At 34.2% G+C, this 21472-nt stretch overlaps 2 protein-coding genes and 1 long non-coding RNA gene across 3 annotated transcripts; 1 reads left to right on the top strand and 2 right to left on the bottom strand.

Annotated features, from left to right (window-relative positions):
- Window positions 1-698: 698 nt before the first annotated feature.
- LOC139187779 (lupeol synthase-like) lies at window positions 699-4256 on the top strand. The gene is made up of 4 exons (XM_070804370.1): window positions 699-746; window positions 3256-3486; window positions 3590-3919; window positions 4038-4256. The coding sequence occupies exons 1-4, from the start codon at window positions 699-701 to the stop codon at window positions 4254-4256; spliced, it is 828 nt and encodes a 275-aa protein (XP_070660471.1).
- Window positions 4257-7463: 3207 nt separating this feature from the next.
- LOC114826986 (uncharacterized) lies at window positions 7464-9522 on the bottom strand. The gene is made up of 2 exons (XR_003776130.2): window positions 8090-9522; window positions 7464-7769 (listed from the first exon to the last, which is right to left on the bottom strand). It is a non-coding gene; the product is annotated as an uncharacterized lncRNA (long non-coding RNA).
- Window positions 9523-14597: 5075 nt separating this feature from the next.
- On the bottom strand, window positions 14598-15133 carry LOC103443385 (uncharacterized). Its single transcript, XM_008382220.3, has 2 exons — window positions 14963-15133; window positions 14598-14819 (listed from the first exon to the last, which is right to left on the bottom strand). Exons 1-2 carry the CDS (start codon window positions 15131-15133, stop codon window positions 14598-14600), a joined length of 393 nt encoding a protein of 130 aa, XP_008380442.3.
- Window positions 15134-21472: the final 6339 nt, after the last annotated feature.

Raw genomic sequence — 21472 nt, 5'->3', positions numbered from 1 at the left:
AAGTCTAGCATAGCCACTATTCAGTACATTACTGCTTATTGATCTACATTGTCCTTGCTCACCATAACCATTTTATTTCAAAACTGGGGTCACCACCAATCACAACCATATATTATCGAGACATTATTGTATATAATATGAAAAATGTTAGGGAGTTTAAATTTTTGTACGGTATTAGCATACCATCTGATATAATAAGGGATATATACGTGTTGTGCCAAGTAATATGTTTTTCTCATTAGATGTTGGTTATATATATGCATCATTTACCTTAACCTCATCAAATTTTTTTTATCAAAGTTTTGTAATGTATGTAACATACAGTATGTTACAATTTATTATGAGCTATTACATGTAATTATGTTTTAATTTGTTATGGGAGTATTATTTGTCGTGATCTTATTCATTGGAGTTAGTTTTGTAAAATTTGGCATATATATTTGTCGTAAAATTATTATGAGAGTATTATTTGTCGTGTTCTTTTTCACTGGAGTTAGTTTTGAAAATTTTGGCATATATATTTGTCGCAAAACGAATTTTGTTGATGGTTACTTTTTGAGAAAAATTTTCTTTATTGTCCACTACTAATCGCTCGGCCTCGTAACATTCTTATATAGTTTTTGTTTTCTTTCGCATTGTATGCACCGTTATCAACCAAAAGAAAGAGTTAAGTAGGATTCGGGCCATCATGTAAAACAATGGCAACAATTATGAAGAAAATTAGTCATGGCTCAGAGGGCACACGGGTAAGTTGACACAGCCGGCCAAACTTTTTCTGACCAAGTATTTGGCCGACTATTGTTAGCCTTTGTAGGAAATAGCATGTCTAACCGAGTATTCGTCGGTCTTCTCACATAATTTTAATATTCTATAAATGACAAAATGAGATTGAACTCCATAACTGATGAGTTCGCTTAATTTATTTTTCACTTTCTTAATATAAATATATCATTATATATAAAAAAAAACAAAAAACAAAAGCCACGAATAACAACTATACAATATTAAAAAAAAAAGAAAAGACCCAGTTAAGTTTTTTTTTTTGGTAACATAAGACCATCTCCAACTTTTGGGGATAAACCTTAAAAATATAAGCCAAAAAATTTTAAGCCATAAGTCAGGAACTGTTTTTTTCCTCCAACTCTTGTGGCTTAAAAATTTAGGCCGCAATGATTAAATAATGATTTTAGCCTAACTTTTGTTTTCAGTAACTTTTTTAAAAATAAAATTTATGTAGATTATCTTAATTTATTTTTATGAACATTTTAGTCTGAAAATATTTAAATTCCAATAAGTAATTAAAAAGCATACAAGTACATAGGTATTTATAAAGTTTTAAGTTAAATTTGATTTAAATTATTTTCTTAAATTATTTTAAATGTTAGATTTAATTTTCGGCTGCAAATCTTTTTTTTTTACTATTAAATTTGATCTCATTTGATCATAGTCATTAGATTATAAGTAAAAAACAAAAAAAATGTTCGAAATATGATGGTTTGGTGGGTCCAGAATAATTTAAGCCAAACTTAAATCCTGGAGGAATCTAGCCCAGAGATATATTTTATCCCTATTACTTATTTTAGCCCAAGGTTGGAGATTGTTTGGGGGTTTTAAAGCTTATATTTTAAGTTTTATCCCATGAGTTGGAGATGGTCTAGGGGGATAGAACACCCCAAATCTACTCACTAGAAATGTTATTCATATTCAAAGTTTGAAACTTTTTACTAATTACATAGAGTTGTGCTCTCTTGATCACCCATGATAAGGATACATCGTCACCCACTTTTGAATTTGATATCAAAGGCTGGGATCAAATATCAGAAGTACATGTATTTATTGTTCACAGTTGATATGAAGTCCAATTATAAATAACCATGCATTAATATAATGTATTACATGGGTTGTTTTTTTTTTTTTTTTTTTTTGTTTTAACCGTCACAGTTGATATTAAGTCCAATTATAAATGATCATGCATTAATATTTATGTAATTATATGGGTTTTTTTTTTTTTTGTTTTTAACCGTCACAGTTGAGATTAAGTCCAACTATAAATGACCATGCATTAATATTTATGTAATTATATGGGTTTTTTTTTTGGGATCTTTTGATAGAGGCGCCTCAGTTTTGAATTTTCTAGATCAAACATCCATGCCTTTTAATGATTTGATTAAACTTTTTTTTATCATAATTTTGGTGCTATATGCACATTATATTGTAACAAATTTCCTATAATCTAGCATTTTGATTACACTCTCCTCCATTAGAGATAATTGTTAAAAAAAAAAAAGTTGGTTAGATTCAATTTATTTTCACAATAATGCTACAATTTAGCAATAATTATCTACGATTTAAGATATTTTTTTTCCAAAATAGTTTAAAATATTTTTAAATCCCCCAAAATCAAACGTACCAAAATGAGTTTTTCTTTTAGTACGTTAAGAGAAAGTAGGATTAAGAATACTATAAACGTACCAATACAAAATGTGTTCAAAATAAAACGTACCAAAATAAAAATAATATACTAATATTAACAATATGTATCAAATCAAACGTACCAAAATTGCAACTAAACGTACCAATTAATGATTTTAGTAAATTCAAACGTACCCGCAGATAATATATACATAATGTATTGTACCTAATAATAATTCGTCAACAACTATACTTCAAAAAATAGCAAAAAAAATATAATTTCACAAAAACATTGAAAAAATTACACAGAGCTTATATGTTGATCACCAACTATTTGGAAAAAAAATAATATTAAATGTTTGCATACCCAAAAAAAAAAAAAACTGTGATAAAAAAAAATTATTTGGAAGAAGGGAAAATATAGTTTAATTACTAATATCTGCACTAAATAAGGAAAAGTGCAGATAAAAGGATAAATTGAAAAATTATTTTAATTTTAAAAAATAGAGGTAACTATTGGTCAAAGCACTTTAATCAAATTTAAAAAAAGCACTGATGTTTAATCTAAATGATATATAAAAACTGTAGGGGATTCTAATTTTCCCTTTTTTTTTCTTTTTAACCGTCACAAGAACAATATTCTAAATCCGCCACCATATATAAGATATTTTTTGCATTTACTAGTGTTGACGGCGAGAAAGAAAAGGGAGAGGGGGACACCTCATGCAGTATAGGGGCTGAACCTTTAATCGTGCATTATTTAAAAGATCTGTTTAATTGCACATATGTGACAAGAATTATTATATTTTTTTTTCTCTATTGCCAAAAAATTACTCTGTATAGATTCCAGGATATCTCAATGTCATTTTCACAGCTGAGCACAAAAAGGAAATCTTGCGTTACACATACGACCATCAAAATGAAGATGGTGGCTTGGGATTGCACATAACAGGGCTTAGTATGATGTTTACTACATTCCTTAACTACCGTACGACGCCTATTCTCGGAGATGGCCCTATGGTGGTGCCTACTATTCTGCATCATGGGGAAAAACTTGGATGGTGGTGCTATAACGTACGAGTTGATTTAAATAGTAGTATGTCATACTGCAAAAGGATTTTAAGGAATGTGTCTTAAAAGACATTTTATTGTTCAAATGGTTTAACTTGTGTTGCAGATTCTTGGTGTGTATGACTGGGAAGGTAGCAATCCAATGCCTCCAGAATTCTGGACTCGGTCTACTCTGCTTCCTTCTCATCCACGTAAGCACAGTTTTCTTCCACACCCGAGTTTCTTGTTGCTCAAGTTAAATAGTTACAAGTCTTCTAACTGGTACTACCTCACATCTGCAGCAAAAATGTTCAGCTACAGTAGGTTGACTTACCCACCTATGTCTTACTTTTACGCCACCAGATTTGTTGGCCCGATCACTCCTCTTGTTGAGGAATTGAGACAAGAAATTTACTGTGAAATTAACAGGCCTAAAGTGCGCCATTGGTGTGCAACCGTGAGTTTACCTTTTTGTTCCTTACATAGTTCATGCTATTGTTCAATTTTATTATGTTCTTAAAGAAACTTGTTCACATACATAAAGGTGCTGTGCTATGCAATGTTGACTAACGCAGGAAGATAACTACTATCCTCATGGTCCTGTACAACGTTTTATGTGGGACAGTTTTTATAATATCGCCGAGCCTCTCCTAAAACGCTGGACCTTCAACAAGATCAGGGACAATGCAATTCAATTCACAAATGACCAATTTCATTATGAAGATGAGACCAGTTGCTATATTACAATCGGATGCGCAGAAAATCCATTGAGGATGCTTGCTTGCTGGGCCTAGGATCCTAGTGGAGAAGCTTTCAAGAAGCATCTTCCTAGACTTACGATTATATCTGCCTTGGAGAGGATGGAATCAAGATGCAGACTTTTGGAAGTCAGTCATGGGATTTTGTTCTTGTGATTCAAGCTTTGCTTGCTGGGAATCTTAACTGAAATGGGACTTACCCTTAAGAAAGCACACAAATTCCTCAAGATATCTCAGGTACATATTCAAGTCATGAAACTGTCTTTGACATACTAAAATGTGTGGAGATTTTCTGTTGACCTAAAAATACACGTCCTATATGCTAATTAGGGCTTATCTTGGGGTTTAATTTTCTGATATTATTCTTCTCATTAAGGAGGAAAATATATAATGCACAAGATTGATTTACAAGGAAAGAAACATCAAATAACACCCTTCCTAATTACATCCTGATTACAAGGACCCAAATAGGTAACTAACTAATTACAAAAGGTCAACTCTCCAACACTCCCCCTCAAGTTGGTGCATAAATGTCGTTCATGCCCAACTTGACAAGAGAGTTGTAGAATGCTTGACTTGCAATAGCTTTAGTTAAGATGTCTGCCAATTGATCCTCTGACTTTACGAACGAGAATTGAATAATATTCCCATCCAACTTCTCCTTAATGAAGTGTCTGTTAACTTCCACATGTTTCGTGAGATCATGCTGGATTGTATTGTGTGAGATATCAATAGTTGCTTTATTATCACAAAACAAATATGAGGCCGACTTTTAAGGACACCCGAGCTCAGCAAGTAACCTCCGAAGCCATAATAGTTCACATACTCCTTTTGCCATACCCTTGTATTCTGCCTTTGCACTTGATAAAGCAACCACTTTTTGTTTCTTACTCTGCCAAGTCACTAAATTTCCCCCCACACATGTAAAGTATCCAGATATGAACCGTCAATCAGTAATGTTTCCTACCCAATTTGCATCGATATAGCCTTTTATTCGGCAATGATCATTCTTGGAAAACATGATGCCTCTACCTAGGGAGGACTTTAGGTATCATACGATGCGTTCAACCGCACCCATATGTGTATCAGTCGGAGAATGCATAAACTGACTAACAACACTTACTACATATGCAATATTGGGCCTGGTGTGAGATAAATAAATTAACCTCCCAACTAACCTTTGATAACGATCTCTGTTAGTGGGAACTTGATCTGGATGCATGGCAAGATGGTGATCTTGGACTATGGGGGTGTCAGCCGGTTTACAATCAACCATTCCTGTTTCAGCTAATAAGTCTAGAACATATTTTCTTTGAGATAGAAATATACCCTATTTAGATCGAGCTACTTCTATCCCCAAGAAATATTTCAATCCACCAAGATTTTCATCTCGAACTCGGTTGTTAGGTAATCTTTTAGCCTTGAGATTTCTTCTTTATCATCACCCGTAACAATCATATCATCCACATAAATAATAAGTGTCATCAATTTCCCTATTCGATGTTTCAAGAAAAGTGTATGATCGTCATTGCTCTGCCTGAACCCATATTTCCTCATAGTCGTCCGGAACCTACCAAACCATGCCCAAGGTGATTATTTCAATCCATATAATTCTTTATTCAACTTGCACACTACTTAAGGTTGTGAAACTGATGCATAACCAAGTGGAATATCCATATACACTTCTTCCTTAAGATTACCATGTAAGAAAGCATTTTTCACATCAAATTATTGTAATGGCCAATCTAAGTTGGCCGCCAACGAAAGCAACACTCTTACCATATTAATCTTCACTACTAAGGTAAATGCATCTGTATAATAAACACCATACGTCTGAGTGTATCCCTTGGCCACCAATCGTTCTTTGTATCGTTCAATAGACTCATCAACTTTGTACTTGATGGTGTACACCCATCGACATCCGACTCTTTTTGTTCCTCGAGGTAGTGGAACTAAATCCGATGTTTGATTTTTCTAAAGTGCATCCATTTCTGCCTCCATTGTTGTGGTTTATCGATCATCAGATAGTGCCTCCTTCAATGAACTTGGTGTGCTATCATTGGATATTTGTTGTACAAAAGTTTTGCCAGGTTCCAATAATTTTTGTGACGACACATAGTTGGCAATGGGGTATTTAGAGTCTTTCGTTGTTTCCGATGAATATCGATTGGGTGGTTTTCCCCAGTTATGCCTGAAAGGTAATTGATAATTCGGAATATTGGATACATCAATAGGGATAGTAGAGCTTACCTCAGGAATATTCTTAGGAGTATGTCCATCTGGTGGTACTATATTTAGAGATAAGGAGGGAGTAGTATCAGTAGAAGTCTGAAATTGGCAAGTGGCAGCACTGCTGTCGTGGGTGAGGACAACACTACCGTGCTTACCATTGGTTCTATGGGTAGCACTGTTGATGTTGTTGGTTGGGCTGGCAACGTAGCCGTTGTAGGCTCAGCTAGTGGTAGCGGAAGATCAATGGTAGCATCCATGGTCCAATCCTTCTCGTCATGTAGTGTCTCCCCTTGAGGATGATGATTGGAAGAAGCTGGAGGGTAATACATCTCAGACTTTGAAAAAGTAACATCTATAGTAACATACATTCAACGTGAAGAAGGGTGGTAGCAACGGTACCCTCTATGATGGAGTCTGTACCCCATAAAAATACAACGAAGAGCACATGGGTCAAGTTTCATCCGTTGATTTTTATGAAGATGAACAAATACAACACATCCATAAACTCGAGGTGGAGTACCAACATAGACAGTAGATGCACGAATGTAGCAAGGATGTGTAAGGGTGTAAGAAAATCCAAGACTTTGGATGGCAGACGATTAATAAGATAAGTGGCAGTTTGAAGAGCAACATCCCAAGATGAGCGGGGAACATGTGCCCTAATCAAGAGTGAGCGAGCCGTTTCTAAGAAATGGTGATTTTACGCTCAGCTACCCCATTCTGTTGAGGAGTCTGAGGACAGTTAGTTTCGTGAAGAATTCCGTGATTAGTTAAATAATGTGAAAAATCGTTATTAACATATTCACCGCCATTATCAGAACGCAAAATTCAAATTTTAGTAGAAAACTGTGTCTAAACCATGGTGTGGAAGGTCTTAAAAGCCGAAAAAAAACATCACCTTTATTCTTAAGAAGGTATAACCATGCCATCTGTGTGCAATCATCTATGAAAGTTACAAAACACCTAATACCAGATGAAGTAGTAATTGAAGATGGTCCCCAAACATCCAAATGAACAAAACCAAAAGGAATAATACTTTTATTAGAATTCAACGGATAAGAAACAAGATAACTCTTGGCAAGTATGCAAGTGTCACATTTTAAGTCTAAAATCAAACATCCAACAAATAAATCCGGAAACATATGCTACAAATAACTAAAAGATGGACGACCCAAACGGTGATGCCATAACCATATCTGACATCGCTTGTGATCAAAGGCTCATTGGGCAAGATTGACCCGTCCTGTATTGACATCATCCACAAAATAAAGATCCCCCCTCTTAGTACCGACCAATTATCTCTTTTGTGAGAATATCCTGAATAAGATAAAACTTTGGATACATTAGCACACAACAATTCAATTGTTCAGTAGCTTGGCTAGGAGACATCAATCTATGTTTTAGTGAAGGTACAAGTAATGTATGAGGCAAAGAGAGAGTGGACGTGAGGCGCATAGTGCCAGTGCCAGTTACCGGTCAGGTGACACCATTATCATTAGTAATATTACATAGAAGTGGAACGGTATCACACGCTAAATCAATGGGATTATAAGTCATATGGTATGTGGCACCGGAGTCAATGATTCATCCGGATTGTGTATCATCACTATTCATATTAAAAGCATAACCACGGTTACCTGAGGACTCCAGAGACATGTCGGAAGAACTCGAAATAGGAGGAGGATCATCCTGAGATATCAAAGATAGTTGGGATACGAAGGTGGCAAGATTGGCTTGCCCAAGCTAAGCTTGCTCGTCTCGTTCCCGTTGTTTCTAAAGCTTTAATGGTTCCCACCAATTAGGATAGTCGTGCAATTGAAAACAATTATTGCGGCCCATGCTTCTCACTACCGCAGTAAGTACAACCACCAACCGTAAAAAAAAGTCAATATGCCCTACATATGGAGAAATTAGGTTTTCATCCCTCTTTTTTCTATTCCATTGATTAAAACCTTATTTCTTTGTAATTTTTTTATCAAGGTCCTTAGGCTTTAATGAATGGCATTATTTCAATATACAACATAATTACATTAAATTTCTACAATATTCATTTAGTGTTAGAAAAATTACATCTGGTATATTTATATTTTATGGCTAAACTTTGTATCATATATTTATAGTTTTAGTTTATACCCACTTTTAATTTGCAACCCTTTTTTAAATCTGTACTACTTTCTTTTTAGTTTTAATTTGTACCCATGTATTAATTTCTTTTTGTGCTCATATTTTTTAAAATTTCATTTGTACTTATAATTTTTTAATCATTTATTTGTACCCTAATTTATTTATAATGGAATGTATCACTTTGTTATATGTGAAATGTACCAATTTTTTAACAATATGGATACATTCTTTTGCTATTTATTATTTCATATTATTACATAGTTTTTATCCATTCATTCAATCAAAATGTTTGAATTTTTTTATTGTAATCGTTTCTAATAGTATTATAATGAGAGATTTTAAATTTATAGGATTATAAATCTCATAAAATGTCAAACAATTAATGTCAAAACTATAAAAATATAAATATTAATAGTAATATAATAAGGTGTACATAGTCAATGAACTTTGATCAAACTTTAAATACCATTAAAATTTTAGTCAAAGAGTATTAAGAACTAGAGACAGCATCCAACATATATATCCTTGCAAAGACTTGGGCCTTAAAATTAACTGTAAAAAAATAAAAAAGGGGGAAAAAGAAAGGAAGACATGGATTACTAGCCATTTAGAGAGATTCCATTTTCTCGGACTAATGAGCACATGAACTTCTTTTTTCTGTTTTTTGGTGAAATGCACATGATCTTCGGTTGTAGAAGTATGTTCGGAAAATCGACTCACTTTGATCTCTCCAAAAAATAGTATATACTTGTCGCACTACGGACCAAAATTAGAATATAACATAGTATAAATTAGTAATCACTCCAAGATCAAGAAGAATCGACTCAAGATCCCTTGAAAAAATAAAAATAACAACAAATCTAGGAACCTCTACTTTCTGCATGTTCCAAGCATCAATGAAATTGTTCGAAAAATGATCAAGAAGTTGCGTCCAAGGAGGAGCATATATATGCTAGCTGGACAGGCTATTCATAGTTGACTGCAAACTGGCAATGGATATTTATTTAATCTGCATGGGTGTGAAAGAGTTGAATATTGTGCGATTGCACATGGATAATGACATGATAAAGACTAAGTGACACAACTTATAAAAATTAAAATACACATATTGGAAACTAGTTAGAAAGAAGTGGGTAAAAGAAGAAAAAAAAAAGGGTAAATTAAATAATAACCCATCAGGTTTGAGGTCTATTACAATTTCATACAACATCTTTAAAACATTTCAATTTCATACCTCACGTACTATTTTATTTTAAAATAATACATCCGTTAGATTTTCCATTCATTGGTCTGTTAAATGCTAACGTGGCTGCTACATTTGTACTGATGTGGCTACCACGTGGCAAAAAATAATTTTTTATACATTAAAAATATTATAATATTAACCCTATTTAAAAAAAAAAAAAACTAGAAAAACCCAAACCCATATCAGCACAAATGTGGCAGCCACAAAAACCAAAAAAATAAAAAAATTATAATAGGGTTAATATTATAATATTTTTAATGTATAAAAAAATTGCCATGTGGCAGCCACATCAGCACAAATGTGGCAGCCACGTCAGCATTTAACAGACTAATAGATGGAAAATCTAACGGATGTATTATTTTGAAATAAAATAGTACTTAAGGTATGAAAGTGAAATGTATTAAATATGTTGTATGAGGTTGTAATAGACCTCAAACCTGATGAGATATTATGTAATTTACCCAAAAAAATACTTGCATCCATAGTGGTTCGTGCAGTTATAATTGACAAATTTTCGTTATGTACATCATATTTGGAATTGTTTATTTTTTATTTTTTATATCAACATCAAATAAATGATCAGTTTATCGTGGAAGTCTTAATACCAAAACGTCTTTGATTGATAATTATGATAATATATAGATTCAATACAATATACGGTAAAGACTAATTTATATTATCACATCATATTTGTTGTCTCTAGTTAACCCAAAGTATTGTCCAACAAATTATGCAACCGGTGTTTAAATATTCATGCAATGTAGTTGGCAACATTATCATGATATAAGGAATATAACTAACTGATAAATGCTAAATACGCTCTTTTGAAAGTGAGACTCTTCATGGATTATGTTAGCTCATATTTTTTACACAATAATTTATAATGTTGGAACAAAAATTGACGTTAAACTGTGAGATGTCAAAGAGCATATTGAGAATTCTACTTTAAGAGAATCTCCTCAATATTTTTCTCTATTTCTCTATATTTCTCTAACTATATTTGAGACGGACACTAATGTAGAATGGGTCTGAATTATTGATAAATCACCAACCCACAACGGCACAACCCAACAGAAATTAATAAAAGATAAAGTAGTACACATTGTCCAAATAGTGATAGAGATCTACTTGGCTTTTTTATTTGGAAGAAAAGTCTCCACTCATAGAAAACAAGAATTAGTTATTTGGAAGAAAAGTCTCCACTCAATGTGTACATTGTCTCACGACTTAGAAAACAAAAATTATTAATTTTGATATGTTCTATGAAGGGTATTGTGAACAAATCAACGAAGACATGCTACCCCCCTCATCCACCCACCATCACCTTGAACAAAAGTATTGCTTGTTTTTGGGTTTCTCCTAATTAAGTATTATTCGTATCTCTCTAATCTTTTGATCAATTTTTTCAAAGCACAAGCATTTTTTTTCGGTAAACAAGCACAAGCATGTGAATGATAGATACGGCCGAGCACCATTTTGCAAACCCAATAAATGCATGAGAGATTGATAACAATTTTGCAAACCCAATAAATGCATGAGAGATTGATATATAACAGACTTTTCGTTTGGCTAATGATGCAACAAGACATGGGCTGTGTAAATTGGTTGAATAGTATCACTTAATATTATGGTATAAGTGGTATTCGTTCTTATTTATAAGTGATGTATGTTAAGTTTGATTCTTGTAATAAAGACTTCATTGTATATTAAAAATAAATTGCTTGAATACTGTTTTCTCCTAAATGAAAGGGATGCAACACTGTTTTGGGAAATGGTGATCAATATCCCAAATAGATACAACTTGGTTGTTAAAAAAAGAAAAATATATACAACTTGGTAGTTAAATCCGAAGTCAATTCCCCAAACCAAACCCAATTAATTTATCCTATTGCAACTTAAAGTAAACTTATTTTTTTTAGACAATAGCTTCTGAATAACAAAAGAAATCACGAGCTTATCAATAAGAAGAGAAATCACGAGCTTCTACATTTATTTTTCTTGCATTTACACAACGAATCTTAACCATTTGATCAACATTTTCTCCCTAGATTCGGCTCCCTTGACCATGATCTTCCCTATTGCACCAATGACCAACTCCTCAACCATCACTTCCACCCTCTTCATTAACATCTTTTGATACACAATACTTATCCCCCACTGATAACATATCATTGTCATACACATTCCATAACTAGAATAATTTACTTCCTGAATCACTATTTAAAGATCATCTTAGCAAAAAAATCATTTAAACTAGAGTATGTTTAATATTCATGTCTTAAAAAACTGACGATTAGTTAAAATCGTTTTTTGTTGAATTACCTTCTACAAAATTTGATTAATTATTTGTTAAAAAAAATCAATGGTGTTTAATAAAATAAATCATCTGATAATGACTTGTGTACAAGTACAATAAGAGTTTAGTTACAACTGGGTGGATAATTAAGTAGGTGAACCTTAGAGTGCATATAAATTGTTCCCTAAGATATATACTAATTCTTTGAATTTTATGCATTTAGGTTTTGGTTTATTAACTTAATAATACATAATGGAACAGCCTGACATTTATAGTTTGAAAATTTGAGTAAACTGCCGATTTGCTCTCTGAACTATCACTTAACTTTCGATTTCCTCCCTGAACTTTTTAATTGGAAAATTAAGGACTAAAACTAATTTTTTTTGGCCGATTTGCCCCTGTTGTTAATTTTTCATTCATTCCATCCAAATTTCTGTTAAATGGAAGCATGTGCATAACATGTGAGGATACTTCGGTCGCTTCATTCTTTAAAATAATTGAAAACCTTGGATTTCTAAAACATAAACCTAAGCAAATATGTGTGATTTTATAGCTTTTGTGTTTGAAGGTCTAGCGAAGTGACGCTTTGTTCACAAAGGAGAGTCATGTGATGTGCACGTGATAAAGTTAACGTTAATTTGGATGAAATCTATGAAATACTAACGGTAGGAGGCAAATCGGCCATAAAAATTAGTTTAAGTCCTTAATTTTCCAATTAACAATTTCAAGAAGAAAATCAAAAGTTAAGTGATCATTCAAAAGGCAAATTGGCAGTTTAGCCTTGAAATTTTTTGGTGCAGTGTGGAAATAGTTCTTCCATCTTTTTTCGAAAAAAATAAAAAATAAAAGTTAAAGCTTTAGTTAGCTAGTGTCAGGAATTAAGGCCATCACCAACCAAAGGGTCCAAATGGCCAGAGGGCCGAAAATAACCCAAAAACCGTCTCCAACCGAAGGTTAGGCCAGATGGCTCATGGGCCCCACGGAATTTGAAAGGGCCAAAGGGCCATAGGGCTAGCCCTTTCCAGCTAGCCAGCCAGCCAGCCCCGGGCTGGCCAGAATTTTGCTCAAAACTGTTGGATATAACCGATAGAAATAATTTTTTTTATCGCAGTAGTGTCGGTTATAACTGAACGAATAGTAACGGCTAGATAGGAATAATTTTGATTAATTGCAATCATATTGGTTATAACCGACATGAATAGTATGAAAATTTTGAATACAACGGCTAGCTGAGTCAGCTAGCCATTGTATTCAATTTTTTTTTTTATGAATTTAAACCCTTTTTTTTCTATTTTTAAATTCTAATTTTTTCTATAACTTCCTATAACTTATATTTTACAAAATTTGGTTCATATTTTTTTTTAAATTCTATTTTTTTCCTATAACTTCTATTTTACAAAATTTGGTTCATTTTTTTTAAATTCTATTTTTTTTCCTATAACTTCTATTTTACAAAATTTGGTTCATATATTTTTTTTAAATTCCATTTTTTCCTATACTTCTATTTGACAAATTTGTTTCATTTTATTTTAAATTCTATTTTTTTTTCCTATAACTTCTATTTCACAAAATTTGTTTCATATTTTTTTCCTATAACTTCTATTTCACAAAATTTGTTTCATATTTTTTTTAAATTATATTTTTTTCCTATAACTTCCTAAGCCATTATACAACATTAAATTAAATTAAGTAACATAGAACAACACTAAACAATATGAAACAACATTAAATAACATTAACCAACAAACAAATTATACAACATAAAAAAAACATTTAACAACATGAAACTTAAACAACATTTTTAAAACATTTAACAACATAAAACTTCAACGCCTACTTCATGCTTCTTTTGGCCCAAAGATGTGCAACAAGATCCTGTTGTAGGTACTTGTTTGTGGCATGAGAACGTATCATTCTATAGCGCCTCATGTACTCATTTATAGAGATACTATCAATTCTTGGATTGAAAGGCAAATTAGGTTCATCATATATTTTTGCACGAGCCCTTCTTGACATATATGAATCTTCTTGGTCGTCATCGGACTCTTCATACATATACCCATCTTACTCATCCTCCACTATCATATTGTGTAATATGATGCAAGACATCATGATGGAGTCCAAATTTTCTCGACTCCACCCTCTTGCTAGTTTGTTGATGATCTTCCACCGTGCTTGTAGAATACTGAAAGCTCTCTCAACATCTTTCTGGTATGCCTATTGGTGTAAGGTAAACAACTTTTTTGCGTTATTCCTAGGGTTTGGAATTGCTTGCACAAGTGTCGCCCACTTTGGGTAGATGCCATCTGCCAAGTAAAACCATATATTATATTAACGGTTGTTGATGTAGTAGTCAAGTTGAGATGCTTTTCCTTCCGTCAAGTTGAGATGCTTTACCTTTCGTCAAGTTATTGAAGAGGGGTGAACGCCCAAGAACTGTAATGTCATTTTGGGATCCAGGGACTCCAAAGAAAGTATGCTAGATCCATGTGTCATATGAGGCAACCGCCTCTAACACAACAGTTGGCTTTCTCGACCTTCCGCTAAAGCCTTCTTGCCATTCGATGGGACAGTTCTTCCAATCCCAATACATGCAGTCTATTGACCCTATCATGTCCGGAAACCCACGGTCTTCAGATTTGTGAATGAGCCGATTTAGATCTCCTTGATTTGGCTCGCGAAGGTACTCGTCTTTGTAAACCTGAACAATTGTGTCATAGAATTGTTCAAGAGTATGAAGGCATGTACAATTAGACATACCATGGGTTTCATCCATCGAATTAGTTGGGGAGCCATAGGCCATCATTCGGAGTGCAACAGTAACCTTCTAATGAGGTGAGAAACCAGGGTGGCCTGCTCTGTCCCACTTTTGTCGAAAGTATGGATTGACCTGCTGGACATCATGAAGTAATGCTCGAAGACATGATGCCTCATCCGGAAGTGACGTCTGAAATCTTCTTTTGTGTACACCGAGTTGGGGTTGAAGTAGTTGTTCATTAGATTGGCATGTGTCATCACTCTATTTCGTGGTTTGTAAGAGCGACCAGCAACAGAGCCACCCCATTGAGGTTGTTCCTATGTTGGTTGACACACCATGGCTGATGCTTTGTTTTGTTTGTTGTGCATTACTTAAACTTCTTCATCAGACTCCTCATCTTCTCGTCTCATTTGCACCTATTTTGCTTCCAATTTGGAATTGGATGAGGACCCCTAGTTGGAATCCGAAGAGGATCCAAAGTTGGAATTCATTGTAAACTTGAATTGAAAAAGATTAAATTGAAAGAGATTGAATTGAAATAGATTGAATTCAAAGTTGTGTGAATTATAGCCCAATATCCACCCTATTTATTGCAAAAAAAAATAAAAATCAAAATCAAATCCAACGGCTAGTTGACGTCAACATGATGTCAGCTACCAACAGCTAGCTGACATCACTTTTAAATTGTAGTTTTTAAATAATAAATTATGTTTGGCACTATGGCCATTTGGCCCTCGGTTAGAGATGGTTTTTTGTGACAGGGCTAAAACGAGCCCTATGGCCCTTTGGCCCTCGGTTGGAGACGAAGGCAAATATGGCCATGTACTGTTCATTAAAATATTAATATTGTGGAGGGCCAGCGGGCTAAAACGAGCCATCTGGCCAGCCCTCGGTTGGAGATGGCCTGAGTGTCAAACCCTTAGGCCATCTCTAATCGAGGGCTGGCCAGAAGGCTCGTTTTAGCCCTCTGGCCCTCCAAGATATTAATATTTTAATGAACAATATAGGGCCATATTTGCCTCCATCTCCAACCGATGGCCAAAGGGTCAGTCATAGGGCTCGTTTTAGCCCTATCACAAAAAACCGTCTCCAACCGAGGGCCAAATGGCCAAACATAATTTATTATTTAAATTTAAAAACCACAAAAACTTAAATTCAAATCCAACAACTTAAATTTAAAAACTACAACTTAAATTTAAAAACGACGAATTAAATTTAAAAACTACAAATAAAATTTAAAAACAACATTAACTTGAATTTAAAAACTACGACAACTTAAATTTAATATCCATAATCAACATCATCTTCATCATCCGCCATTGTAGGAGTATAGTCATAGGTAAACAACTGCTGCCGGGTCATAATTTCTTGTTCTTTTTTTTCCTATCAAAATAGGCCTTACTCATTGGAGTGTAATTCGAAGTGTTCATTTCCATATTCTTATCATCCATCTCTTCTTGTATTTGTTTGGCCCGCTCTTCATGCCTACTTTTCCTTTCTTCCGCCTCAAGGGCATTTTGCTCCGCCATTAATCGCAATGAGGCCGCCAGTTCATGTTGAGTGGCGTAATCACCACTTACCTTGCCCTTTTCCTTCAACCTACGCGCCTTGATTCGTCCCATAACACTAAGTATGGAACCTTCAACCGAAGATAGATTTTCTACCCTTGTTTGTTGAATGGTTGTAGATCCATCTTCATCCATATCTGCAGCTAAGGATGCAGTTTCGAACACCGGCGTAGGAGCTCTATGTGGTGGATCTTCAAATAACACCCACCCTTTACAAATTTCCCAACAACTGTGAAATTGAAAGGGTTTCGAGCTGCTCTCCATATACAATTCCTCTGCTTGGCGTACCTAGAAAAAAAAATTAAAGGAAATTAATTTATGAAATTAAATGTAATATAATTAAATATTTAAAATAAATTGTGAAAACACTTACTTCGTCGTAGTAATTAGCGCCACTTTCATGTCTACTTGTGGCTGCTAACAATACTTGATGCTATTTGTTCAAACTTGGCTGGAGATGTTTCTTCCATCTTGAAGAACAACTCTCGTGGTTTCGAATATTCACTGGAGTGGTGCCTTCATAGAACTCTAAGTATTTTTTGGACACACGAGTCCAAACACCGTCATTTGTTTGACAATTCCCCCTCACACTATCTTCCGACACCCATCTATAAACCTTGCATAAAGCTTCATCTTCTTTTCGGGTCCAAGCCTTACCTTTCATTGCAGACGAGACCATTTGAAAATTATTGAAAAAATTGAAGGATAGATTTTTGAAAGAGGAAAGAAAATATGAGAATTGAAATGGTGTAAGAATGGTGAAAGTTTTGTGAGGAATGGTGAATGAATGGTTTAGGTATTTATAGTAAAAAAAATTAAAATTTTTGAGAATTAAAAAAAAAAAGGCCCAAAGAACCTTAAAAAAAAAAAAAAAATGAATCCAACGATAACTGACACCAGTTAGCCGTTCGATTCAAAATTTTTTTAAGCATTCCCGTCATTATAATCGACAAGATTAATGTATTTTCTGGCCAACCCCAGGCTGGCTGGCTGGTTGCATATAGCTAGCCCTCTAGCCTTTTGGCCCTTTCAGATTCTGTGGGGTCCTCTCAGATTTCATGAGCCCTCTGGCCTAACCCTTAATTGGAGACGGTTTTCGGGCTATTTTTGGTCATCTGGACCCTTCGGTTGGAGATGGCCTTAGATTCCACGAGCCATCTGATCTAGCTCTCAGTTGAAGATGGTTTTCGAACTATTTTCAGCCTCTGGCCTCTAGACCCTTCGGTTGGAGATGACCTCAATCCAAAAGACTAATTTTTTTTTTTGGGGGGGTCGGTCGCCGGGGGGGGGGGGGGGGGAGAGACTAATTCATTTAGTTAATTAGATTATGCACCTATAATCCAACTAAGATTCGTCTGTAGTTAAATGTGGAAGTTGCGTTGTAGTTTTACTTGGTCACGAAGCATTAAGCACACTGCATTTACAGCTTGCTTACTCTGAACTGGGAGCTCCCTGTGTGAGAGTTGGTAGCCCCATCTGACGTCCATTCTTTTCTTTGACATGGTACATCCTCAGCATCATTGACTTCATGTAAACTCACCAACTTTGACTGTGTAATATTATGGGTTTCAAATTTCAATTTATTTAATATTTTTTGGAATTTTTTTTTGTTTCTATACAAAGATGTATTCTATTCTAAGGAAGGAGACATTCTACTCTAGTCTAAGAGGAGAGAGATTACGGCACACAATGATAAATTATAATTAGTTATCGAACTTAACACAAAATTATACGTTATCTTTATTCATGTGAATCGAATTTAAAATCTCTTATATACAAGTACAAATAAATATTACTAGACCCTAAATCATTTTATAAGTATATTAGATAGCTAAACAGAAGCATTTCACTTTTGGGATGTGCTATCCACACATCTTTTTTTACTTCTCACGAGAAGTAAAAAATAATGTGTAGATATCACATCCCTTCACTTTTTCTATGTATATTCTTAATTTTTGTGACCATCTTACCGGTTTCCATGAAAGTGTCAATTCCCCAACTGTTTTATTCCTGGCTTTCACAAATATCTGTACTTGAATCAGATACACGAATCTCTAAATGTTGTTTTCAACGTGTCGATGATATGGTGGTAAAATGCTCAATAATTTGCGTTGAACAAGTCAACACCGCCATTTTATATATTTAGCACAAAAAATTTATCTTGTGATTGTGAAGGGTTCTACAGCTGATCACTAATAAGTAGTCAAACTTTACGTGCTGCATTATTAAATGGCTTTGTTGTAGAATGGCGCCAAGGGGTTCATGATCATATTCCCATGTAGCTCCAAATTATGGCCATCATCCAGTAAAATAAGGGTCTCATTTAAAACCTGTCGTTTTAAAATTAAAAAATATTAACGCTGAGTACTACGGTGTATTAGTATTTTTATTCATTTGTAAGTGAGAAATTTTGGATTTGATTTTCGTCAATAAAGGATTTGAATCACATTAATATGACTAGTAGAGTGTGAGGCTTAGCCCACTCCTCCACTCTTAATTAGTGTAGATAATATTGTCTTTAAAAAAAAAGGCTTATTATATTAACACCTCACAAATTGTTGAATAAACCCTACATATCACATTTGCTTTTTCAATTAAAAATTATCTTAATGCATCCTACATATTTTCCCATAATACCCTCCGAGGCCCAAAATAATTGGGGGCACCAAAATTATTAGGGTGATATATTTGTATATGTTTTCATAAGAGTATCAATTTATAAAATTTGGTTCAATGACAATGAAGTTTAACTAGAACTGATGGCTTTGTTGTTTGAAATTAATGAGAAGGTCTTGATTTCAAAACACCATGTGTGCTGATTTACTTTTTAATTTTTACAAATTTCTTTTCATAAGAGTATAAAAAGGTCGTACCCAGTGCACAAGGCTCCCGCTTTACGCATGGTCTGGGAGAGGTGAATGTCGGCTAGCCTTACCCCCATTTATGGAGACTTTAAAATCCTAATATAGTCAATTAAAATATTTTAAAGGATTTTATAATCCATTCAAATCTATGTGTAGTCAATTAAAAGATTTTAAAGGATTTAAAAATCCATCCAAATCTAAGTGTACTAAAAAAGATTTTGGAGGATTTCAATAAGTTGTGGATTTTGTGGGATTTGAGAGCAAGAAGTATATATAACCAAGACTAAAGAATCCAACCTTACACCTAGGATTTCAAATCCTTTACCATCTGGACAGTCCTCAAATCTCTACCAACCCCAACCACACAGAGGTAACCACCATATACTTTGGTGGAATCTCTTATTATAACCCTTAGACCTTAATTAGACATGTATGATCATCGAAGGATATGATCGATCTAGGATTTTGGTTAATACTACTCTTTAGCCATTCTGATTTTTTAATGTCTCTGGTACTACAAGCACTACACCACAGCCAGGGGCGGATCCACAGTGGGGTCGTCGAGGTCGCACGACCCCTTGGAAACCATGGAAACAACCTTGAAGCTCCCATACGCGACCTCTTGGAGCTGGGGTCGTCGGGGTCGTCGGGGTCGGAGTCGCACGCCAAGTGTTCGACAAAAATCCTGAACGAAGCTCGGCACTGCAGGAAGAGGAAGAAGAAGCTGCGCGCTTCTTTTTTTTCAAAACATACGGGCAAAACGGCGTCGTTTTGGCCCAGGAAATTTTTTTAAATGACCTGGCCAAAACGACGTCGTTTTGGGCCAGGTCTGAACAAAAAACAAATGCCCAGCGTGTCCTGGGCAGGTCTGAACAAAAAAAAATACCCAATGTGTCCTATCAGCCCTATTTTGCACAGATCCGAATCCCTTCTTTCTAAAACCCCCAAATTTCTTTTGTTTTCTCCTCCTCCTCCAACCCTAATTCATATTTATTTTGATTATGTTGGTGGTTTGTTTATATTGTGAGTATTTATTTTGAATATTTTGTATATGTAGAATATATTTAATTTAATTGAAATTCAATTCATATTTATTTTGATTATATTGATGATTTGTTTATATTGTGAGTTTTTATTTTCATTATTTTTTATATGTAGAATGCAAGATGAGATATTTAATTTAATTGAAATCCAATTCATATTTATTTTGATTATGTTGATGGTTTGTTTATATTGTGAGTATTTATTTTGAATATTTTGTATATGTAGAATATATTTAATTTAATTGAAATTCAATTCATATTTATTTTGATTATATTGATGATTTGTTTATATTGTGAGTTTTTTCATTTTAACACCAATTATTTTGTTAAAAATTATTAAAAAAATTTAGTATTGTTCCATGCACAGATTAATTCGACACTGCACCAAACGCCCGACTAATGTAGTTAGTACTATCCGACGACTATTTATCCTATCCGACTGAAATAATCAGTACAGTCCGAAGTACCAAACGAGGCTAAAAAAAAATTTCGCGTTACGCGCGCTATGACCCCACAAACATTATTTCCTGGATCCGCCACTGACCACAGCGTACGTCTGTGGCAAAAAGGCAGTCGGTGGTGATGGTTGTTGGTGGTGTGTAGTACTCAAAAGCTCACCAAAGTTATGTTGATCTATCAATTGAGAAAGAGATGGAGCCATGATCGTGTGAAAGGGGACCCGAAAAGGGAGGGGATAAAGTGGCTATCGAGTACAATAGAGCAAAGGGAAAGATTTTTTTTTTTCAATAAAAAAAATTATATGAAAATCCACCAAAATCTACAAACTAAATCCATTCAAATTCTTTAAAATCCATATGAATTTTGTAGGAGTTTTAAATCCTCCTAAATCCTATCAAATCTATCACTTTTAAAATCCTTTAAAATCTTAGTTTGACTACACCCCCCTAAGTTCTTGATTTTCATCATTGACGACGATCTTAGTAAAAAGCACCAAAAAGACAGCCCCCCGCTTCCTAAAAAAAAATCAACTCCCAATGTAGGTTCTTGATTTCTATTATCAACGATCTTTCACCGACCTTCCTTGTTACTAAGAGAAAAAAGCACCAAAAAAGACGAGGAAATCAAAAGAAGAATTACGTCACGTTATATTGGATCAGCGG

Source organism: Malus domestica, chromosome 09, assembly GCF_042453785.1.
Source record: "Malus domestica chromosome 09, GDT2T_hap1".
Taxonomy (NCBI): domain Eukaryota; kingdom Viridiplantae; phylum Streptophyta; class Magnoliopsida; order Rosales; family Rosaceae; genus Malus; species Malus domestica.
The sequence above is the reverse complement of the archived record's forward strand: the minus strand, read 5'-3'. Positions and strand labels throughout refer to the sequence as shown.